This window comes from Suncus etruscus, chromosome X, assembly GCF_024139225.1.
Source record: "Suncus etruscus isolate mSunEtr1 chromosome X, mSunEtr1.pri.cur, whole genome shotgun sequence".
In the NCBI taxonomy this organism is placed as follows: domain Eukaryota; kingdom Metazoa; phylum Chordata; class Mammalia; order Eulipotyphla; family Soricidae; genus Suncus; species Suncus etruscus.
The window spans coordinates 40,707,145-40,733,161 of record NC_064868.1 but is presented as its reverse complement, the minus strand read 5'-3'; the positions used below and the strand labels follow the sequence as shown (position 1 = coordinate 40,733,161).

General features: G+C 40.0%; 1 protein-coding gene across 1 annotated transcript in view; it reads right to left on the bottom strand.

Moving 5' to 3' along the window:
• Positions 1-26,017, bottom strand: part of TSPAN7 (tetraspanin 7) — a 135,574-nt gene that overhangs the window by 17,629 nt on the left and 91,928 nt on the right. Inside the window, exons 2-3 of the mRNA XM_049767119.1 lie at positions 6,497-6,685; positions 3,678-3,752 (exon numbers count right to left, since the gene is read on the bottom strand). Coding sequence (XP_049623076.1) covers positions 3,678-3,752; positions 6,497-6,685 — 264 coding nt within the window. The remainder of the gene's footprint in view (positions 1-3,677; positions 3,753-6,496; positions 6,686-26,017) is intronic.

Below are 26,017 nucleotides of genomic sequence, written 5' to 3'. Positions count from 1 at the left end.
AGTTGGGAAATGAAAAAGCTGACCTAATTTTTGATCAGAAACAACTCACTGTTCAACTTTATAAGAGTGAGGTGAAACCAATGTAACTTACCAGTCTTTATTGAGAACTCCAAAAAGAAGCTAAAAGTCACCAACTTCTTATAATAAATAGTTAACAAGGCACTTTTTTTCTCCTTCTCTGTGAGTGAGACACTTGGTCTTAGGTTAACATTCAAGCTGTGGAAATCTGCTGCAGGAGGGAGTGTTAGGTGAGCTACCAGGCAATTCTGCTTATGCCAAAACTGTCCCTGATTAGTCAAATTCCTCAGAACTGGAAAGACAGCACAGAACATAAATTGGTGGGAAGCTTAGGGCTAACTGAGATGATTCTCCCAATATGGCATGCTCCTTGCTGAGAGACTAAGTGCTATGTTGATGAGATGGTGAAAATAAATTAAAAAAGCCATAAGAAGAATAAAACCAAGATGATGTCACTTATATGTGTTATCTAGAATAGCTGCTTAAAGGACTGCAATGGTCTAAATGGGGTTGTTTAGAATATTCTTGGATCCAGAGTATAGTGAGAATAAAGAGAGGGGGAGAAAGACATGTTAAATAATGGGGAACAAGGGTACAGGGGATTCAGGTGCATTGGTGGTATAAGAAAGGACAGAACTAATTATCCAAACCATGTAGTCAACAACAATGAAATCATGAAACCCAAACTTTAACAACCAAACTTAAAATGCTGTCTGTTAAGATGTCTGGCTGGTAGAAGTGTATGGGATGGATTTGGGGCACATGGTGGAAGGATGTTGACACTGGTGGCAGAATTGGTGGTGAAACATTGTATATCTAAAACTCAACAATGAATAACTTTGTAAATATGGTGCTTTAAATATTATATATGTATATGCTATTTACAGAATTTTCTAAGCCAAGGTGGGTGCCACACAAATCAAAGTGACCTCTTATTTCACCACACCTGTACTGTCTCTGCGTGGAGGGCAGGTAACATAGAATAGACCATGGACAACTGTGAGTACACTCACTAGAGAAACTAGGACCCCTGCTTCACTGTCAGGGATTTGCATTTTTTACTCTGTGTTTTGTAATGGATGATACCATGTCCGCTATATTGTCTTCATGTGTAGATGACCATTCCTTTTGTAAAATTTTGTTTTATTGCAACCATTATGATTTACAAAGCTCCTCATAGTTGGATTTCAACCATACAATATTTCAGGGCCAATCTCACCACCAGTGTGGATTTCCCTCAACCAATGTTCTCAGAGTGCATACCATGGCTCCCCCTACCCCAGCCTGTCAACATGACACGCCCACTTTAAGTTTTGATTGATAAAGTTTTGATCTCATGATTTCATTATTGTTGACTTCAGCTTGGATAATAGTCCTGTAACACCATCTGATACTATTTGGACCCTGGCCTCCATCCTTTCATATTTGTGTTTCTCTCCTCCATTCAATTTCTTTCCTTCTTGATAAACTCTGGGGCAAAGGAAGCATTCCCACCAGCAGTAAATGAGAGTTCCCTTCTCACTACATCCCATCAACAGAGATTGTTCCTTTTATTAGTTGTTTATTATTATTATTATTACTATTATTATTATTATTATTATTATTTGGTTTTTGGGTTACACCTGGTGATGCTCAGGGATTACTTCTGGCTCTGTGCTCAGAAATCACTCCTGGCAGGCACGGGGGACCAGATGGGATGCTGGGATTCAAACCATAGTCCAGCCTGGATCGGCTGCACGAGAGGCAAACACCCTACCCGCTGTGCTATCTCTCTGGCCCCATGTTCCCATTGTTTTTGATATGTGCCATCCTCACTGGTGTAAGATGATTATCTCATTGGATTTCTCTAATAATAAGTGATGATGAGCATTTTTTCATGGGCCATTGATCTTTCTCAGAGAAGTATCCATTTCCTCTCCCTAGTTTTGATGGGGTTTTTAGTTTTTGTGGAATTAACCTTTGTGAGTAACTAGAAAACAAAAATGTATCTGATGTGTTGAGTTCAAACACTCAGCTGTCTTCTAATTTTAGCCCGTGTTTCTTTTGCCATATAGAAACTTTTTTGTTTGATGTAGTTCCATTTATTCAGATTTGATTCTGTAGTCCTAACCATTGGCATTGGAGACTTATTTAAAGTCTAAATCTTAGAGTGTTCTGCCTATGTTCTCCTCAGTGAACTTTTTGGATTCATGTCCAATCTCTAGGTCTTTGATATACTTTGATATACTTTGAATTGACTTTTGTGTAAGGTGTGAGATATGGGTATCAATCTTTAATTTCTTATAGTGTAAGGTCAATTGAGGAGGTAGTCAAAGAATGGCAACCCCATCCACTGCTTGCCTAAGTGTCTAAGGAAAAGAGGTGAACTAGATGAGAACCTATCAGGAGCCATTAGGAGAAATCCCCCCTTACATGGAGTCAGACACATTAGAAAGTAAATGGAAATGGGTTCTAGGAGAAGAAAGCATGGATAATCCTGGAAGCAGTATCGAGGCCCCTTTGAGCTATTTAGGCTATGACCTCGAGTTTCATCCTCAGCTAAAAATAAGGAGAGGAGATGAATTCCAGATGTACTGCAGATATGCTCTAGAAGTCAGCCTTTGCATCTGCTATAAACCTCTGCAAAGGAAAATTTCTGGGCAATAGGGAAATGAGCAGCAAATTTTCTGGGAACTAAGCTTTGCCAAGTACAAACACAGGGCCTGGGAAAGATGAGACCACAGTAACAAATCTAAGAGTCATTGTAACACTGAACTTCACATAATTTCCCACCTATTCCTTATAATTTTTCCATTCTAACACATGTGTGTCTAGTACTGGCATTGTTGCTCTCTTTTGAGGTACAATAATAAATAGGTTTAGGGGTGACCATCTTAATTAGAATGTTATTAGTGAGTGCAGACTATTAGATCCTATTATCAACAAACAGCTGAAAAGTTACTGCCACAGCAGCTTCTAACAGCCTGATAGTTGCTGGTCTTTGTATTAGCATCTACCATTGTCTAAACAGAGAAACTATAAAGACAGTCCATCGGACAGCCACAAAGGCTACATGATAGTGATAGTATCTTCAAAATTAACAATTCCAATCAGAGACCATAATTAAAATTGGTCCTCCCCCTGCTTTCAGATAACTAAAACTTGTCATAGACATTTAAAATGAAGTAAGGTACTGATTTCAGATTATGATATTCTCCTCTTTTTCTCCCTCAATACCACCCAAAGCAGCAAGAGTCCTCATTATGAGAAGTTTTTTTTTTTAACTCTAGATGGCTAGGATGGCATGGATATGGGGGTAGGCTCCAGGGAGAGATAAGAGTAATACTGTGGGTGAAATTTAGCTTGCTGCCTTTGATGTTTCATAAATGCAGATATTTATTCCTGAAGCACATGTAAAGTCGTCCATTGACAAAGGTCATCACTTTAAAATAAGGTGAGTGATCCTTATATGCTCTGCAAGAAAAGAGACTGAGGGTCCTAGCTAAATTCCTGCCTTTGAGGTTTTATTGACATTCCAGCTTATAGTACATGAGCTGTAGAAAATGTCAATTCCACTACAGTGGCCAATTGGTCACTAATGCCTCCTTTCTACATTTTAAGTGAGTTTTCTAAAATTGACCCCCAAGACCTTTTGAGTTATCTACTTGGTATGTACTCACCTCATGGCGAAACACAAACCCAGAAATGCCAGCTACAAGCTCAGCCAGGAATACCAAGGACAGAAACATGGCATACTGAAAACCAAAGGGAAAAAAACAAAGTCAGATACATCAAGGTTAAACAGAATGTGTCTTTGGGGCAGGTCACTTTTTTAAGGAAGAACTGAATACACCTTCATAGTTGCTAGAAAGAGTTTAGAAAAGAACTTCAAATTATGACCCCAGTTTTGTCTCCCAGCCTCAGTTCAGGGATGAATCTGTTTCACATGGTAAGCAACGTGGAACACCATGCTGAATAACTTCATTGAAAGACTCACATTGTATATGTCAATCCTATTCAACCAAAAAAAACTGGGAAGGGATTTTCCCAACTAAGATATCTGTTATTTTTTTTACATGAAGACCCCAAACTTAAGAGGATCTGGGAGGACCTAGGCACAATTACGTTATAGCTAGGAATCTTTCTTGATGCCTTATTCAGGATGGTCATCTCGCTTCTGTGTGACCACTCACTCCATCCTCTTCTCTTTGAAGCTCATTCAATTTTCAAATGAGTCCAATTATCAGGTAGGATTCATTTCCTTTCCCTTGCTCACCATTTGTCCCCTTATACTTTCCCTTCTCCAGTGTTGAATTTGCTTTCAGAAAACATAAGAAGTAGCCAGTGGGTTCTTTATGTGTGTGGAAATAATCATGGTTGAGAATCTGCTCCTTTTCTTTACCCTGGTAACTCCCCTTCAGTCTCCTTAAGAATTTCCCATATGCAACAAATTCACAAGATCTTCATTTGGAACTCTAGTCTTCTCCATTCTGGTAGTAAAAACTAGAATGAACTAGAATGTATGCAAGAAATTATTCGGGTTTTTTTTTTTTTTTGGATTTTGGGTCACACATGGTGGCACTCAGGGGGTTACTCCTGGCTCTGCACTAAGAAATCACCCTTGGCAGGCTCGGGGACCATAAGAGATGCCGGGATTCGAACCACTGTTTGTCCTGGGTTGGCTGTGTGCAAGAAAAATGCCCTACCACTGTAACAAGCAATTATTCTCACAGCGTGGAGGTCAGGCTTTGAAGTGGCAGTCAGATCAGTGACCATTTCTGCCTCTAAGAAAAATTTACTGCTTTTGGACGGGTGAGAGTTTGTCGTAAAATTAGAGTAAATGAATATTAAGGTTTGGGGGTCTTCATGTAAGTAGCTGCTCTTTTGCCCACTTTGAGGTGTTTTGGTAGGTAGAAATCTTGGTGACATATCCTAAATCATTCTTTCATTAAATGATCAAAGAAGTAAAATTCTTACTATTAAAGATTTAGGCAAGGTTGTATTTGATCCAGTAGAGTTCCAACATCAAGACTCTAGCCTTCATTAGGAGAGATCCTGAGCAGTCTTTGTTGTCTAAGCTCCTGAAATTAATTCTTGTCTCTCTACTCATTATATTAAAGATGTTTCTAAGCAGTGGCAGAAAATTCACAGAAAAGCTTTTAAAAACCGTGCTGCCAGGGTCTCACTACCTGTAATTCTGGTTCGTTTGGAAGTAGACCCTGGGAAAAGGGTTTTTACAATGTTACCTTGGTGGTTTATGCATCCATATAGATAGAGTTCAGGATCACAGCAAATGGCTAAAGACCTGCTTTGTAGCAGTTCTCAACAGTCAATTCAAGGTACCAGCACAGTAACTATGTGGTAACAGTAACAAAAATTCTACAATATGGCACCATTATGGTCTTTTCATCAACCCAGAAGAATAAGTGGTGGTCAATGCCTTTGTTTCCTGTAGGTTCTGCAATTGAGAAAGTAGCCAAATCCAGCCCTAGTTTATAGAGTTTTCCAAATGTAACTACAACCCGGGATTAAACAAGGCTAGGCCTTTGAGCATCAATCAAACTACATTTCCCCTTCTATGGACTACAACATCTGAAATAAATCATTTGAGAAAAAAATTTTCTTTGAAGAGAGGCTCTTTCTATCTTTTATCTCTGTAATCCTTTTTGTGTGGAGGGATGGTAGTGGGAAATGAACTCAGGGTCCCATATAAAGCATATTTTTTACCTCTCAGTTTAATCTCCAGCCCTAAAGTCAACTCTCATTAATAGCATAATGACAGCAAATTTAAGACAGAGAACTAGGCTACAAAAATGTTAGGAGCCACAGCTATATCCTGTCAATAGCCTCTCTTCTCTTTTGGAAAACATCACTGGTAGGTCTATCTGAATAAATAAATAAATAAATAAATAAATAAATAAATAAATAAATAAATAGACACAAGCAGTGTTATGGCCACTTGGCAATGAGCAACCTTTTGTTGAGTTAGAAAGGTCTTCCATAGCTCAATTCCCAGAGCACTCGGCTAAGGATTGTAGGTTAAGAGAAGATCATATATGTGTATCTAAGCATAGCCAAGCTGAAGGAGTCAGGAAGTATTTCTTCAAAGGGTGCTTGGAGACAAAGGCTGCTTTGTTTGGGGTGCCTGTTTGCTGACCATAATTTTATATCATATGCTTGAGAATATTTTCAAGACAGATCAAAACTGCATCAGATCATCTCTCCAGGAGGACACAAAGGGCTTCTTGGAGGCACCAGCCACTGTTTCCTTGCTGTCGACCTCAAGGGATCAGGACTCAATTTTTGTGCCAGTCTCTGTTTTGGGTTTTTTTTTTCTGATGGGAGAAAAAGAGTGGGTTATGACTGAGACTGGATAAAAATTAAAGTCAATGAATAGTAATATCTTCTCTGTGACTTCAAGGAGAGCCACTGTATTTCCCAGTGATATTCTCTGCACAAATAGGAACTAAAATGCAGTGCACTATGTTAAAATACTCACCAGTTTCAGCATCCATGGGCTACCACGGCATGTAGCAAAGCACCCAAACAGGCCAAAGATGACAATAGTGGTGCCAGTTCCGATGAGTACATAGGGAGCATTTGTGGAGTTCTCAGCAATAAGGGAGATGTAGGTGCCAAGAGTGAGTTTGCCCCAGACTCCAACAGCCAACAGGATCACCCCAGTGATCTGCAAAAGAGAGTAGGGGGACATGAGAATATGAAACTGCAGCTCAGAATCAGCCCAGAGGGGCCAGAGTGATAGCTTGGAGGTAGGGAGTTTGCCTTTCATGCAGATGGATGGTGGTTCGAATCCTGGCATCCCATATGGTCCCCTGTGTCTGCCAGGGGCGATTTCTGAGCATAGAGCCAGGAGTAACCCCTGAGCGCTGCTGGGTGTGACCCAGAAACAAACAAAAATAAGAATCAGCCCAGAGCTACATGCCTGTATCTAAATATACAAATATCTATGGTACCAGCTGTAGAATGGAATATGTTAGAGACCATTTACCCAAACCATCAAATAGTAAGGACATAAATTTTATACAATTTAATCCCTCCCTTACACAATCACTTCATCAGTTACTATACTAATTGGAAGCTGGGCTCACAATGAAAACCTTTTTCTGAAGAAACTATTTAAAATGTTCATCTCAACACAGGCCTGTGCATCTCTTAAAGGTGGGTCTGAGAATCTTTCCCCAATGCAGAGTTAGGTACAACCCGAGAAGTGATATCTGCCACCGTTTTCTTTATTTATAAATTAGGTATTAGGATGTTGAGATACTAGGACTGTCATAGGAATTAAGTTTATGATATTATGTATAAAATTACTGTCACTAAATTGCCATTGCTCCTCCACCTCTCTTTATACATTACCTCTGGTCTGATTTTCTTTCTTCCCCACATGATATGTTAAGGAACATGAGATTTTCTCTCACTATTATCATAAAATCTCTACAAAACAAAACAGTCTACATATTCTGAAATCTACATATTGATGTTCTGCCTTTTGGTGATGGCATTTTATTCAGAATAAGACAACAGAAGAATCTTCAGAATTCTTGTAATTAGCTATAGTTTGAATTATCAAATTATGTTGCCCTTTTCAAAGCAAATCCCTAAAGCAGTCTAAACTCTAGAATCTTGCATAAATCAGGTGATGAATTTAGTAAATAAACATGGAGTCTCATTGTTCATCCCTTTTAGCTACAAAGCTTTACCTACTGAAATTTTTTGATCTAGTAATCCCCCCAGGCTACCAAAAAATAAGATCATATAAGAGAGCTCTTCCTCAGTTTTGCCCCTCCCTGTACTGGAGAAAATCAGTCAACACCCACCTCACCCAGGTTTGTCCTGTCAACAGTAAAATATTTCTTTTTTTATATAAAATATTTATTTAAGAATCATGATTACAAACATGATTTTAGTTGGGTTTCAGTCATAAAAGAACACCTCCAAGCCGGAGAGATAGCATGGAGGCAAGGTGTTTGCCTTGCATGCAGAAGGATGGTGGTTCGAATCCTGGTATCCCATATGGTCCCCCAAGCCTGCCGGGGGCGATTTCTGGGCGTAGAACCAGGAGAAGCCCCTGAGTGCTGCCGGTGTGATCCAAAAACCAAAAACCAAAAAAAAAAAAATAAAAATAAAAATAAAAATAAAAGAAAGAAGAGAAAAGAAAAAAAGAACACCCCCTTCACAAGTGCAATATTTCCATCACCAGAGTACCCCATCTCCCCCTTCCCTCCCTAGCCTGTGTTCAAGACAGGCATTCTACTTCTCTCATTGACATTGTCATGATAGTTGTCAGTGTAGCTATTTCTCTAACTGCACTCACCACTCTTGGTGGTGAGCTTCACATTATGAGCCAGTCCTTCCAGCCCTCTTCTCTATTGTCTTTGGGCATTATTATAATAATGTCTTTTATTTTTCTTAAAACTCAGATGAGTGAGACTATTCTGTGTCTATATCTCTCTCCCTCTGACTTATTTCACTCAGCATAATAGATTCCATGTACATCCATGTATAGGAAAATTTCATGACTTCATCTCTCCTGATGTCTGCATAATATTCCATTGTATATATGTACCACAGTTTCTTTAGTCATTAAATTCTGTAAGCTCATGCTATTTGTTTCTGTGTGCAATGAAAAGAATGGATGGAGCAAACTTTCCCATATCACATAAAAGAGAACGCCAACGATTTTGGCGAACAGGTCAGTGAAAACAACAACAGTTTGCTAACGATCTCTTATCTTCACTTAACTTAGTTACTCTACTTTGTACAATCATCACCATGAAAGGTATCATAAGCTTGAAATGAAAAAATATAGCAAGGAAGTAGTGCTACTTTTATAAAGGAAATATGAATGAAAGTAACATTACCTTGATGCTAATATTTCTAACTCTAATATTTCTAATTCTAATACTTAAACAAAGATGGCACATTCAAGGCTGATTGATTTTGAAACGTTACTAAGAGGACAACTTTAGTTAAGAAAATCAAATATTTAAGATATAAATTTCTCACAAATCTAAACAACAGCAACAAAAAAAAAAACAACTTCACAAAAATGAGGAAAAGAACTTAGCAGAAAGTATATAGTTGTATAAAAGTTGTATATAGTTGTATGAAAAAGTGGTATGCATCACTTATCAGGTAAATACAAATCAAAACAATGAGTTATTTCACACCAATGAAACTCGTGCACAACAAAAAGTAGAAATAACCAGTGCTGGTACAGATATGGGGAAAAAAGAGCCCTTATCTACAGTTGAAGAGACTGTCATTTGATTCAGCTGTTATGGAAAAGAGTATGAAAACATCACAAAAATTATTAACTAAATTTCTATGAGATCCAGAAATTTTACGTCTTGACATCTATCCCAGGAGCTCCAAAAATATATTATGAAAAGATATTGGCCCTCCTCTATTCAATGAGGTGCTAATACCAATAGTCCAAATATGGAAACAACCCAAGTAAACCCAGTAAATATAAATGAGTGTGTAAAGAAACAATGATACATAATTTTGCTAGATGTGGGTGAATCCAGGGAATAGTATGATGAGTAAAGCCAATTAGAGAGAGAGGGACAGATACAGAATAATATCTCTTGGGGCCGGAGAGATAGCATGGAGGTAAGGCGTCTCTCTTGCATGCAGAAGGTTGGTGGTTCAAATTCCGGCATCCCATATGATCCCCTGTGCCTGCCAGGGGCGATTTCTGAGCATAGAGCCAGGAGTAACCCCTGAGCTCTGCTGGGTATGACCCCCCCAAAAAAAAATCAAAGCAAAACAACAACAACAAAAAAGAATAATATCTCATATGTGGGATATAAAGAAACATAGTAAGGAAATAACAAATGGTCACTGGCAATGGACTTTGAGAGTCATCCCAAAAGACTGATATTACCAAAGAAGTGGGGCAGGAAGATAGGATTGGAGTTAGAGATTGTGGAGGAGGGAATTTGACACTCGAATGTTGAATGTGGTTTATCAACACTTCCAAGTCCTCTGCTGACACCTGGTGGTTGGTACAGGAAGAATCTCTGCCTTTTCTGCTGTGATCCTCCAAAAAAAAAGTGAACTGCTTGCTTCTCATCCACCAAAACTAAAATTTATGAATGAACTCATCCGGGCCGGAGAGATAGCACAGCGGCGTTTGTCTTGCAAGCAGTCGATCCAGGACCAAAGGTGGTTGGTTCGAATCCCGGTGTCCCATATGGTCCCCCGTGCCTGCCAGGAGCTATTTCTGAGCAGACAGCCAGGAGTAACCCCTGAGCACCGCCGGGTGTGACCCAAAAACCAAAAAAAAAAAAAAAAAAAAAAAAAAAAAGAATGAACTCTCCCACCCATCAGGGGTTGGAGACAATATTAGAATAAAATGCTAGTACCTAAATATAGTTTATTATTCAACACCAAGAACAATTCCAGGTGTAGAATATAAATAATATTCATCGACACTTAAATACATGACATTTCTTTCTTGGATCTTAGAACTTCTATTGTATAAAAATTGTATCTTGCAAATGCTTAATACTTAAAAAAATTCTCCATAATGTATACAATGCCAGGTTATTTGAAATAAAAATTGGAGTGAATGTTCTGCCCAGTCAGGATTCCACTCTAGGATTATTATCTGCATAAAGGTACCTTAAAGCAAATTTATTGAACAACTCCTGAATGCTTATTAATTGTTTATGCTGAATATGTTTAGAAAATCTCTGCATCATGCAACTACCCCAGTGATTCAATAACCTTTTTGGAGGATGGAGCAATAGTACAGTAGGTACGGTGCTTACCATGAATGAGGCCAAAATGGGTTAGCTCTCTGGCATCCCATATGGTCCACCGAGTCTCACCAAAAGTAATTCCTGAGTTCAGAGTTAGGAGTAACTTCTGAGCATCACTATGTGTGGCTCAAAAACAAATTAACAAAACAAAACAAAAAATTTTTGCGGCATACATCATCAGCTACAGACTCTACCAATGCCACATCCTTGACCTGCATACCAGGCCACTGAGAGGTAGTATAATCAAGGCAGTAGACCAGCAGTTTCAACCTTTATATAACTACAGACCAGCCCATAGACGGCTATTTGAAGACCATTGCTATCTACTACTTTTGCCAGTCATTACCAGAATGAGATTGCTTTAATGCAGGGGTCTCAAACTTGCGGCCCTCCGTAAATTTGTGGCCCTGCCCTAGAGGAATCTTTTTTTTTATTTTGTTTTGTTTTAGTTGTTTGGGTCACACACCCCCAATGTTCAAGGCTTACTACTGACTTTGCACTCAAGGATCACCCTAACTTTGCCTCCTGTGGCCCCCAGGTAAATTGAGTTTGAGACCCCTTCTCTAATGTAAATGTAGGCCATTGCCCAAGTGCTAACAGTCTGATATTATAACACTGTGGCAATGCTTTTATGCAGTTCAATTACCACCATAACAAATACATGTAGTATCTGAGAGTTGACAGAAATTGTGACTTTCGGGTAACCAAATTTTAAGAACATTTTTTTACCTTTCCTCTGAACTAAAGATAATTTCTTCAATTACAGTGGCTTTTTACATGAAGTTTCTTCTTATAAAAAGTACAAGGCCTAATATTTTGGTTCTACCTAGTATAAAAACCAACAAAAAATACTTGCCTGGGATAAAAGCTCAGGTCAAAACCAGGGCACAGAGATTGTGTAGCCTGATGTTCTTACCCCCCAAATTCACCAGCAATATAACATGGCACTATTCCTTTTTGCAAAGACATAGTAGTAAAGGGGAAATTTTTACGTATAGAAACAAGCTCTTATCTACTAGGGATAAGAACTCATACATTTTATAATACATGGTGCCTCCCACCCTGAACATGTACCATGTGGGCCCAACTTAGACTCCATGTGATCAGAGACCGTCCAATCCCAAGCCCTAGAGCCCAGACATAGAATGGACACAGTTCCCTGCAACAGCACCAGGAACCAAACTCCTCCCTGGGAAATTTCTAATTTCTAATTTCTAGCACCAACTTGTACCAGTTTTGATATGACATCCTGACAATGAGGAAACAGCAACAACTTGATTGAAGAGCAGGTTGTCCTATCTAATCACCTAACCGGTAAGATAAAATCAGAAGACATGTCATCCTTTGATCTGTGCAAAAACCAAGATTGCTAAGTACAGAAGACTGACCTGGACAACCATGACTGGGCAGAACTTATCTTGGGACCAATAAGAAAGACCCTAGCCTAGGCTTCAGCCTAGGATTTGTACAATAACCAAGATATCCAATTCCAGAGGTCTGACTTTGACAACTGTGACAGAGCAGATCTTCTGGAATATCCAATTCCAGAGGTCTGACTTTGACAACTGTGACAGAGCAGATCTTCTGGAAACATAATGAAGGTATCTATGCTAGGCTCGTTCTAGGATCTGTGCAAAAACAAAGACCACTGGGGTGGAGCAGTGGCACAGGACATAAGCCTTGCACACTAGCCTAGGACGTTCAATCCCCTGATGTCCCATATGGTCCTCCATGCCAGGAACGATTTCTGAGCGCAAAGCCAAGAGTAACCCCTGAGTGTCACAGGATATGGCCCCAAAACCAAAAACAAATAAACAAAAAACAAACCCCCCCAAGACCACCAATTACACAAGACTGATTATAACAACAGTGATGGAACAGATCTGCTAGAACCTTAAAGAAAGATGCTGTCCTAGGCTTCATCCTACACTTTGTGCAAATACCAAGATCTCTAGTTAGAGGCCTGATTCTATCAGCCACAACTGAGTGGAAAGTTTCCTGGCTCCATAATAATTCCTTGGGGTGTGAAAAGGAGCATGTACGGAGCCTGTAGTTATTCCCATGACAGGGCAGAGAAACCCTGTATCTTTTAGGCCAAGGGAATTCCCTTTCTAATTTCCCCAATATTTACTGTGCCTATGCAAAAGAAACTCCCCCCCCCAAAAAATAAAACTTTGCCACACCAGCCCTCCTTCCTTTTTTCTTTGCTTTTCTTCTTTTTTTTTTCCTTTCGGTCTCATGGTTATTGTTTCATTGTTGTATTTATTGCTGTAGTGCTTTTTTGTAGTTGATGGTTTTGATCTTTGATTTTTGTTTTGTCTATTTGGTTGTTGTTGTTGGTTTTTGTTTTTTGTGAGTTTTTTTTTTTGCTTTTTTTATGATTTTCTTTTTTTCCCTTTCTTCTTTTTAAATTAATATTCATACCTTCTAAACAGACTCCTCCTAGTTTTTGTTTGTTTAGTTTTTTATTTTTTGTTTTTTTTTTCATTTTCTTCTTTTTCAAACAGAACTACATAAATTGAGTCATCTTGTCCTACCTCAAAATTGAGGGGAAACAAATATATGGTACCAGAATCAAACAGTCATATGAGCATTGAGTAGAAATTTAAAAAAATGATCAGACTTAAATACCAAACCCAAACTTAATGACAACAGAATCGATACCCAATCTTCAACAGCTATACACAGAGGGGACCAGTTACCAGTTATACTCACAGTCTGGGGGGGGGGGGCAAAGGAGGATGCTAGGAACAGGGTTGGAGGGAGAACAACATTGGTGGTGGGAATACCTCTAATTCAATGTCACTATGTACCTATGTACCTTAAATATTACTATGAAAGACTTGTAATTCACGTTGGTCACAATAAAAATTATTTTAAAAAAAGTACAAGAGCTGGGCCATAGAGATATCACAGCAGAAGGGCATTTGCCTTGCATGCGGCAACCTGGGATGGACCCAGATTCAATTCCTGGCATCCCATATGGTCCTCCAAGCCTGCTAGGAGTAAATCCTGAGTGTTGGCTGTGTGTGGCGCACCCCCTCCCCAAAGTACAAGGCCTATAGTAACTTATTAAGATAGCCACACAATTCAAATGTTATTACATGTCTCATCAAGGCTGTCATTTGACTAAGGCTGTCATCCTCTAGTGAACCCCTTTTTATTAGAGGGAAGAGAGAGAAGCCCTTTCACACCTGATTGCTAAGGAAAACCCAGAGAGAGAAGTTCTTATCCCAATGCAGCTCTTTTCTTCTTCAAACTAGACTGATGGACCCACTGTTTGAGACCTTTTTTATTGTTTTGTTTTGTTTTGGGGCCACACCTGGTGATGCTCAGGGGTTACTCCTGGCTATGCACTCAGAAATCACTCCTGGCTTGGGGGAACATATGGGACACTGGGGGATCGAACTGTAGTCTGTCCTAGGTCAGCCATGTGCAATGCAAACACCCTACCGCTGCACCACAGCTCCAGCCTCGCCAGGAGCGATGAGTGCATAGCCAGGAGTGGCCCCGGAAGGTCACTGGGTATGGCCCAAAATCAAAACAAACAAACAAACAAAACACAAAGGAGAAAAAACTGGGTTGCCTGCCCCAAGGTGAATTGGTATTGGAATTTGGTGGTGAACTTTGAATTAGAGTTGAAAGAATTTATCAGTCAGCTGAGAGGAAAAAATAAACCTTAAAAGCAAAGGGCTGAAGATCCAAAACCAAAACACAATACTCTGGTATTTTCTGATATTTTTCCTACTACAGTCAGGGTTATCATCAAGGATAAGAAACATACAAAGGCAAGCTAAGACCAAAACAAATTGTTATCTGTATATTCTTTTCTTGGTTCCTGTCATCACACACACACACACACACACACACACACACACACACACACACACACACACACACACACACACACACACACACACACACACTCTTATATGCTTGGGCCTTTAAAAGCACCCACGAGGGTTTAAAACCAGGGCCAGATGTCTCTTGACATCTCTCTTCTGCTTTCAGGCAATGTGAGTATGTTTAAAGCTCAAAGCCATTTCGTGACTAAGTGCCTCAGAGACTTCAAACTTTGAAATCAATCACTGTGACAGCTTTTCTGAAAACTTTCTTTTTCTCAGAACAACCATCATGAGCAGCCATGACTATGGCTGAGGAAGGGACAGATCAGAGTCCAAAGATAAATCACTGATGGCCTCATGAAAATGACGTCACCACGATCTTAGTGCATGTGACCATGTCAACCCCTAGCCAAGAGGGCAGATGCGGTACACTCCAGCAGTAGCAGGTTAAGCTATTCATTATCTTGTTATTTCTGGCAGCTCCAGTTTCCTGTGTGCCTACAGCAAAGTTTCACATGTATAGATGATGGCTACCTCTAATTTAAGCTACTACTAATTTAGGCCTGGTGTTGAGACTGAACATCTATCAAGGACAACATCAGAAAAGGAAACAAGGGATCAGATATATTGTACAGGAGGTAGCTTACTTGCCTTATATGTGGATGACCTGGGTTAGATCTTTAGCATCCCATATAGTCCCCTGAGCATCTCCAGTAGTGATCCATGAACATAAAATTGAGGAATAAGTCCTGAGTACTGCTAAGTGTGGCCCCAAACAAACATAAAAGCTTAACAAATGAAGTCAAAGCAGCACTTAGAAGCTTTTTATGATAGTTCAAATTATTTTACTTTATTTTTATTTGGGGGGAGGTGCCACACTTGGTGATGCTCAGGGGTTACTCCTAGCTATGTGCTCAGAAATCGCTCTTGGCTTGGGAGACCACTTAGGACGCCAGGGATTGAACTGAGGTCCGTCCAGGTAGGAAATGCCCTACCACTGCACTATCATTCCGGCTCCAGTTCAAACTATTTTAAAATACCTGAAAGACTTGACAGTATAAGCCTTCCATTCACAATGCTCTGTAAGAGAATTTAAAACCCAAACTTTGCCATTAAGGCCTTAATCCACTGCATAGGCTGGTTCTTTAAGTAGAAAGTTATATAATGAAACCAAGCCTATAAGTAATGTCATTTTCTCCAATGTCACACAAGGTTTCTTTTTCTTGTGGACATTAAACTGAAACAATGGAGCCAGGGCAATGGCTCAGAGTTAGACCTCAGGTCTTGCCTGTGCATGGCCCTTGTGATCCCTTGCATGCTGAAACATGACTGCAAGCATTGATCCATCAATGCTACAATGCCAGGCATCAGTAGGATCTATGAAAAAGTAAACTGATGTTAAATAAAATGGTAGTACTTGAGTTCCTATTATTACTTTTCCCTGTGGTTACTGGTAGAGGAGAATGGAGAAATAAATGATTCCTCTGGCTTCTTACCAGGTCAAGCCACCTATGCAATGCTGGGAAGTCTCCTTATGACCTCTGCATCACCCTGATCCTTAGAGAAGATGCTGGAGTGTCTCACTTACCCAGGGATATTTCTTTCCCTTGAACCAATTTCTTTTCTGTGCACAAAGCACAGACCCCCTGGCTAAACTGCAGCTCTTTCAGGCTCATGAGAAGCTGAGCTGGGTTTGGGTCTGACACAGTAACATCTCTTTTTCTTCAACTGTGTGCTATACTAAACAAGAATATGCTATCAGGAGGGAACTATATGTTTAGTGATGTTGGAGGCAGATGTCATGAACCATGTATTCTGCAATAAAGGGGGAAAAAAGAGAGCAAACTTAAATTTAAGAAGCACAGGCTATTTACAGTAGAACTTTTTAAGCATTTCCTCCTCAGAATCCTTTACCCCTAAGATATATTTAGATTATCTTTGGAATCAAAAGATATAAAAATGGCATCCAAACCCAGCCATTATTGACTATTAATCATAAAAAATGTGTGAAAGCCAATTTTGAAGATTCTCCTTAATTCCCTACATTTATAGAGATTTCTGACTAATCAAGTCTGCTGTGAGCCCCTGTACAGTAAGGATGCTCACTTCCTGTCAGCTCTATGGGCAGCCTTCAAGCAGCACCTGAAGTCCCATCATTCTACCTGGTGTGGGAAAATGATCCCTGCCACCCAATTCCTCAAGAAGCCAGAGACTCAGGTTGGAGCAAGTAATCTCTTTTTGTAGGAAAGGGAAAGTCAGTTCTAATCTTACCCAGGTGTTTTGAATTCATCGCTCTTTGCACCAAAAATAGGGGGTCTGAATGATAATACAGTGGGTAGGGCATTTGCCTTGCATGCAGTTGACCAGGGTTCAATTCCTGGCATCCCATATGGTCCCCCAAACTTGCCAGGAGTGATTTCTGAACACAGAGCCAGGATTAACTCCTGAGCTCTGCTAGGTGTGGCCCAAACACAAAACAAACAAGAAAAAGAATTTTAGAAGGATACTACAGTGAAGGGAAAGAGGAAACTAAGGGAGGTAACAAGAGAGGTAAATTAAGTTATAGACACTTTTCCAAATCTCCTCACAAGTCTTTGCTAGAGTGGTTGCCAAGGGGGAGTCTTGAGCAGTTGATGGTCTTTTGATAACTCTTCGCATGGCCTTGCTGGAACCTTCCCTTCCAGAATCATCAGCCACTTCTCTCCAAAATTCATCTATGCTTGGACGTGGAATTCTATGTCTCGATGGTTTTCTTGGCTACAGAGATGATCCTTTGTGTTAAATGCCTCTGTTCTTTCAGAATGGTTCAGGCTTCAGACCCTGCTTTTTCCAAAGTACATTACCAGGAACTCTGTCTTCCTGCCTGTAAATCTCTTCTATTTAAACTTAATGTGAAGGCCATATTCATAACTTCTGAATTTATTATGGATTATGTGTGTACATACTTCATGCAAGAAAGCAGACAGGACTCCAGAATAGCAGCACTAGAAGACCAAATTTATTTAAAGGGCCATCATCTGGTAGTTAGGAAACCAGGGCTTCCACTTATGTTTGGGCAGAAATGAGCCTTGGGACTTTAGGCATCTCACCTAATCTTTCTGGGCCTGTTCCCTCTTCAGTATAATTGTAGATAAAAAAAATCTAATTTCCATATTTTCCCTCTCCTTGTTCTAATAGTCTTAGACAACAAATCTAAAATTTGAGGCTGGGGCCAAAAAATAGCACACTGATTGGGCATTTGCCTTACACATGGTCAACCCAGGATGGACCTGAGTTTGATTCCCAGCATCCCATATGTTCCCTGGAGCCTGCCAGGAGCGATTTCTAAGTGCAGAGCCAGGAGTAATCCCTGAGCACCACTGGGTGTGGCCCAAAAAAGAAGCACTAGTTGTGGGCCAGAGTGATAGCACAGTGGTAGGGCATTTACCTTGCATGCAGCTGACCTGGGACAAACCCGGATTCTATCCCTGGCATCCCATATGGTCCCCAGAGCCTTCCAGGAGCGATTTCTGAGCACAAAGCCAGGAGTAACCTGAGTGCTGCCAGGTGTGCCCCCCAAATATAGTTGACAAACATAGTTATGTATTTATAGATTTGCCAGCAAGCAAATAAATATAAGAATGTTTATTTGTGATTGTCTCTCTGTCAAACTGTCAGCAGTAGGAGTAGAAAAATCAGATTGTTTCTGAACATAAAGCTCATTGCTCTGCCAGATTTGTGATGTGGCAAGTGGTTTCTATGAAAAGAGGAAAAAACAATATGGGTGGGGTGTCTTGTAGTTTTACAGGAGCATCCACAAATTCATCTGCCTATTGGCATAGCAGTGAGATTTACATTTTTGGGATTTTTTGGGGCAACATCCAGCAGTGCTCAGGGATTACTCCTGGCTCTGCACTCAGAAATCGCTCCTGAAGGCTCTGGTGACCACATGGGATGCCAGAAATTGAACCTGGGTCCATCCTGGGTCAGCTGCATGCAAGGCAAACACCCTACCACTGTGCTACTGCTCTGGCTCCAAGATTTACTTTGTAAATGAATATAATACTGATATATTCAGAGCAGTAAAACATTCAATGAGCTGATTTTTTTTCTAAGCAAGGATACTTAGCAATGTATTGTCCATTTGTTGTTGTATTTTTTTTAAAAAGTGGGAATTGTTTTTGTTTTTGTATTTGTATTTGCATTCATTTTTATTTTTAATTTTTTAAATTTTATTTGTATTGTCCATTTGTATATGTGTGGAAGATAATGCAGGTGTTAGAGAAAGAGTGTGGGGAAATTTGGCAGGGGAATCATGGTATTACAAAAAAGAGACAATAGTGGATTTGAGAGGCTCTTGCCTTGAATGTAGCTGACTTGAGTTTGATCCCCAGTATCCCATATGGTCCCAAGAGCACTGCCAGGAGTAATTCCTGAGTGTGATGCCATCAGTAATCCCTGAGTATTATCAGAAGTTGCTCCAAAACTCAAACAAATAAAAAACAGGGGAATGGGTCCAGAGAGACAGTATAGGGGTTAAAGGAATATTGCCATTAGAATAAAGATGATTTCAGATGATGATTTATTAAAGCTGAGTTTGAGAGTTGGTAGGATATCCAAAAAACATCTGTACTGTTTTCTGTTGACTTTAAAATAAGCAGAGGTAACATTGTGGCATGTTCAGAAGGCCAATGTGGAACTGGTGATCAGTAGCAACTCACAGGTATAGATGACTACAGGAGTGTATGGGAAAATGTGTCTTCAGAAGCATAGTGGGAAGGACAAAAATGAAGATTTGAGGAAGATTATCTTTAGAATATGGGAGCAACATATTAGAAAGTGGGTGACTATGAAGAGAGGCAGAATAAAATAGACAAATCTAAGGTAAATGCCATGGAAGGAGATATGGAAAGAAAGGAACTTTTTCTCCTCTAAAGAGTTCAAGAAAAAAAAAACACTAGTGCAGCTCACTGACCCCAGATATACAAAAGTATAGACATGGCAATCTTATTTTATATACGTAGTAAGATACACTGTGATTATATTTTATATTTAAAGGTGATTTCATCTGGTAACTACTTTCAGAATTTAAGTTTTAGGAGTTAACTCCTGAGCCAAGGACAATTTGTCACAAAATCTAACTTCTATGTGAATTTATCAGTGCCTGTATGGTCAGGTACTGCAATACAGATGGTCTAGAAAAGCATAGATGCTTTTTGACAATATGAAAGGGGCTTTGAATGACACTCTGAGGAATTCAGAATACCAACTTGGCTGTGGGTTCACCAGAGATTCTGAATCTAAAGATACAGTAAAACTACTGAACATTTCAGAGAAAATGGCTCCCAGTTTGTATCATGTCCAGCAAACAATGCTTCCTTTGGGGGGGTTGTAAAACACATTTAACAGTGGTCAAGGCTTACTCCTGGCTCAGCTCTTAGGGATTTCTTCTGGAAAGGTTCAGGGGACCATGTAGGGTGCCAAGGATTGTACCCAGATCAGTGTTGTGCAAGGCAAGCACCATGCCCAATGTACTATCACTCTGGTCCATATTCTTGCAGATGTTTTCCAGCTGTGATCACCAGCTGGCACCAGTTATGCTGTTTATCTATGAAATGACAGGACTGGTCCTCCAAACAACTGCATGAGCCCATCCAGTGCCAAATTATATGTGGGTTTTTGGGGGGGTTTTGGGCCACACCCATTTGATGCTCAGGGGTTACTCCTGGCTAAGTGCTCAGAAATTGCCCCTGGCTTGGGGGGACCATATGGGACGCTGGGGGATCAAGCTTCGGTCCTTCCTTGGCTAGCACTTGCAAGGCAGACACCTTACCTCTAGTGCCGCTTCACCGGCCCCTATATGTGTTTTTTATTTCAATTGTCTAGTGTCCTTAGACGAGCCAAAATAAAATCCATTTGTCAGCCAGGAGACTGACTATGTGGGCCAATACAATTAATCACGGGCCTCTGTACTCAGCGTGGTGGAGTATGTCTGGGGAATATCTCAAGCCAGAAGCTGGCTGGAGACTGAACAATTGTCAATGTCCTAAAGGCACAGGAAGTCATAGAAATGGAACAATATGGTAAGAGTATTTTCTGAATTACAAGCGGTGGGAATATGACAGAGGCTTATGGTAGAAATCAGGATACACAGCTGCTCAAATAATAAGGAACATTTTATTAAGATAGCCTTTTATCCTCGAATGACTTACCCCTTTTGAACAAGGTCCAAGCTGATCCACCTTACATTGCGTTCTTTTTTATTTGACAAATAGGGCCACAGGAAATGTCCAAGCATTTATTATGAACTCTGTATGTTCTAGGACTACACTAGGAAATGAGAAAGAATGGACAGCCGTGATTGCTTTCTCATTTCCTTTGTATTACCGTAAAGAGATTCTGTATGTCAGGTGTCCTCCCTCTTTAAAACACAGGGGAAACATCCATGACATCAGAGAGAGAAGGGAACTTTCCTTGTGCCTCTCTGACCTTTTATTTATAAAAGTCCTATGGTGTTCACCTTAACAAAAACTTAAAATTAGAATTAGGTTTTTGATTTGCTCTAATCGGGAGTCCAGCTTCAATATCAAGTCTCCACAAGCATAAGAAAGGAAGTAGTGAGCCAAGCACAGGTTAAGACTGTTTGCAGGAAGCCTGCACCCCTGGTTTTCCTGGTGACCCAGATATACAAATAGACAACACGGGGAAATGCCTATCAGAAATTGGGGACAGCAAAGCCACTTACGTGGAGATTTATGTACTTTGAAACTGGTACCTGCTGAAGTGGCAAAGAGAGTGAAGCTCAATGTTTGAGAGATTCCCACATTGGCACATCTCCTTCCAGTAACCCCCAGGATAAATATGCTCCTATTTAAAAATCTCTTGACCCAGTTACAACTCAGAAAAGCAAGTGTCAAGAATGTCAAGAGTGTTAGTGTCCTTAGCAGGTGGTTGACCAACATTGAAGGGAGGTAGAGCTGCATTCTGGGAAAAAACTTTTCCCTTGCATCCACTCCTCAGATGACCCAGAAGCACAGCTGCACTGTGAAAAGAGAGATCAAGTTCCACACTAATAAGAAAAGATATTTTATAAGAACAACGTTGTCAGTATAAGCTGAAAAAACAAGGGCTCTATGTTAATTATGCATGTTGACAGAAGTGTTCTGCTGACCACACATTCACCCTGTTCTGTATTGTTAACTGTGTGTATATCAAGATTTGAAGAGTCTTGTGGGAGGAAATACGGTCCTTTTCCTCCTTTGTATCCACCAAAGCCTCACCCACATCCTGTGCCTGATTTCCTGAGACAAGTCATCCAGACATTCTGTCCTAATACCCAGTTAAGCAGAATCCCTTACTGGGATTCCTAATTTTTTTTAATTTGAAAGCCAGCTACTGGTTTGCTAATAAACCCACAGTGGGAGCTCAGCCAATGCAGGAAGAATCTTGATGGTAGATGGTGATCGATTATATCTTCAAATTCAGCTACTCACAGTAACATTGGGTGAGAATGAACCTGAATATGCTGGTCTGCATATCACTCCATAAATGTGAATTTAAACTCTAATCAAGCATCACACACCTCATGATCATTTTCTTGAACATATTTAGCTTTCCTGGAATTCCACTGTTTTCAAAAGGGAGAATTAGTATCATTTCTGTAGAGGATTATCGACTGCAAAATGCAAAGAAAAACAAAATCAACCTGCCACAGGCCATAGTCTTCCTAGAAATGCTTTACATGTAGATATTAAAGAAACAGCAATATACTAAGAAGCTAAAACTCAGGTGAAGAATCCCAGTATGGTTGTGCTCTAAATATCACATATCAATATGTACTACTTATTGATGGGGAGTGTAAGGGGTTAGAAAATCCCAAGCATCATTTGAGATGGCAACTGAACTGAGAAGATATAACATCAGAAAACCTACTATTAAATGAATAAAACTAATTGGTGAAAGGCCTCCATACCATAAGCAATGACAAAATTTTTCTACAAAGTGAGATGCTGCTGTCCTTCTTCAGTTTTAACTGTCTCCTGAGATGGTCGATGAAGGAATAATATCACTTGTTAGTGATCTAATTAAATTCTCTGTAATGTTTAAATATGTACACTGTGCTCATTTTTGTTTGTTCTGGGGACACTCAGCAGTGCTCAGGTCTTACCCTTGGCACTGTGTTCAATGACCAGGGCTCAAGGGGCCTTATGTGTAAGATTGCAAGGCATGTGCCTTTAATACCATACTATCTGTCTCAGTTTTATTTTTGCTTTTATATCTACACTATACTCTTACAGGAGTATCTTACATGAGTATCTTTTCTTGAGTATGACACTCAGGGAAAATTCACATGTCTAGTGCTGACAGTATTGTAAAGAAACACTAGTTTTAGGGCAACATGTTCGTGGGGTAAGGGAAGGAGGCATTTCAGAAAAGCATAACAAGCATTTTTTGCCACTGTACTCAATACCATGCAGGCCAAGCCATCAACTTCAAAATTAACCCTATCTATGGTAATGTTTTCAACAGGACAGCCAGGGCAATGCTGTTCCAATCTAGTCTGATAATATCTCACCTTGGCTCAAAATTCTTCCCCCCACATTTCATCTATCAAAGAGCAAGTACATATTCTCAAATGGCCTGCAATGTGACCTGCATCCCTTACTGGCTTGACTGCTGCTGGCTATCCCTATGTTGACTTTGCTACAGCTTCATGGCCTCTCTGCTACCTCCATAACAACCTACTACCTAGTCCTACCTTGTGCTTTCATAGTTGCTCTATTCTCTGTCTGGATGTCAGAGATTGATTTTAGTCCCATGTCATCTTTCCCTGGGAGTTTTACCTCAGCCCTACTGAAAGCTTGTGCCGTCCTTCAGCAGTTCTTACCCCCATGCCTGCTTTGCCTTTTTGCACTGATCACCTTTGAATACTATTTGACTTACTTGGTTTCCTGAAAAGAATTCAAGCTCTATGAGGCCAAGGAATTTTGCCCAATGCATTGATATATTTCAAGGACCAAGACAAATTCTGACTCTGTCTATATACTAGGTGCTCAGCAAATAACTGCTAAATGATTAAACAAAAGATGATAGGCAGGAAAGTAAACATGAGCTTCAGAGTCCATAAAATATACTATTCCTAGCACCACATCAAGGAATCCAGAGAGTATCTACTTGACAAATAAATACTAAAGAGTGGGATTCAGATTTTAAAAACAATTGTTCTTAGACAAACACGCAGCTTTGTCAATTTCTGCTTTTGACCACAAGGGGGACTGAGAAAACAAGAGAATGGTTTCAGCTAATCCATCACCACTGAAACTCATAGTTCGAAGCTCTAACTGTTAACATCCTGTAACTCCACGAGGTCAGCAATGAATGGTTTGGAGGCTAAAGAATGGAGTCCTGCTTGAACGAACAAGATTTCTTTCTGTTTTTAAATGTACAACTCGGGAGTGCTAAAATGTGCTGGACCCTATGCTAACTAAGTGCTTTAATATTTGATTTAGCTCAATGCTCTTAACACAACAAAGCTTGTGTGAGCTCATTACCACTAAGTAGTAGAATAGGTATTCAAAGCCCTGCCCCTGAACCACTTCCTTTCCTTCATGTTTTCTAGTTTTGTTTTGGGACCAAGTAGAATTCAAGGACTCTATGTGATGCCAGGATCAAACCTGGTAAACCAAATACACTGCATGTTCTACTATTGCTCCGAGGAAGCCAACATGTTCTCTTAAGTAGCCTGCTCTGGAGAAAAACTCTTTCCATCATTCTCTATGCCAAACTCTTCTAAATGACAAGCTCAGAAGAGTCCTTTACTCTGGCACGGAATTGACCCTGAAACAACTCTGAGAATTTGGATCCCACAGTTTAGAACAGGAAAATCTGTAGACATATTCACTAATTCATTTACTTTAAACAATAGTCCTTGGAAATTACTGTACAGGAGGTATCTCAATCGCCTTGCATTATGTCCAAAAAAGGTTCAATGTCCAGCACCCCATATGGTACTTACAGCCCTTCCAGAAGTGATTCCTGAGTGCAGAGCCAGAAGTAACTCTTGAGCACAATGGGGTGTGGTCCCCACCAAGCAAAACAATCACCCAAACACACTATTCCTAGAGAAGTGGAAACATGCTCTGCTCTCGGCAATCACTTGCTACTCCCAGGAGAAAAAATAAATACCCTGTTGCATGTATGGGGATACACTCAAAATTTTAACCAGCACAAACAGCAAACACAAATAGGCATGAGGACTAATCAGGAGAGTCAAAAAAGCTTGACAGACAAACAGCCAAAAAGGTAGCTTCTTGAATCCTGTTTTGCTAACAATCATCTTCAGGGAAAAATTCAAGGAACTTAAAAACCTTGGCTTGATCTTGAGAACAGAAATAAGAAGTCATGTTTGAGTGAAATAAATATGAGGCTAACCTACTTTAAAAGTACAGAATTTGATTTAAAAGTACAGTGGTGTTTGCCATGCAAGCAGCCGATCCAGGACCTAAGGTGGTTGGTTCTAATCCCGGTGTCCCATATGGTCCCCCGTGCCTGCCAGGAGCTATTTCTGAGCAGACAGCCAGGAGTAACCCCTGAGCACTGCCAGGTGTGGCCCCCCCCCAAAAAAAAAAAGTACAGGAGCTCTGACCTTCAGCAATTAGCTGTATCACTAGCTAAAAATAGTGACAAGGGATCTCTCTACCCCACAGTCTGGAAGTAGATATGGGCTTAGTCCTTCACGAAACAACATCCCAGTCCAGACATGCCATTAACTCCCTATTCATTTGTGATCAATGGCATTTATTGAGTGATGCTCTGCTCCTATTCCCTTGATGCTCAATCTCTGCTTTGCAGATGAAAAACAGCCTTTAAAAAGAGGCTTTAAAAGGTTTGTCAACTTGCTCAATGTTATGAAGTAACTAATTTATGTAAGTACTATGATATAGATATGATATAGCTGAAGTCATCTCTGCCTGATTCTTTTCTTCCTTTCCTTTCCTTTTCTTTTCTTTTTATTTACTTTTTAAAATAATTTTTATTGTGACCAATGTTAATAACAGATCTTTCACAATAATATTTAAGGTACATAGTGACATTGAATCAGGGCCATTCCCACCAACAGGGTTGTCCTCCCTCCACCCCTTTTTCCTAGCACGTGTCCCATATCTTGTTCTTTGCCCTCCTAAATGCTAGTGTAACTGTTCTCCTCTCTGTGTAGCTTATTGTAGATAGGGTATCAATTCTGTTGTTGTTGACTTTGAATTTGGTGTTTAAGTCTGATCATTTTTTATTTCCATTCAATCAATGTTCAAACTGCTATTTGGTCCTGATACCATTCATTTATTATTTTCCTTCTCAGTTCATGAGACAGAACAAAATGATTCAAGTTGTGTGGTTCTGTTGGAAGAA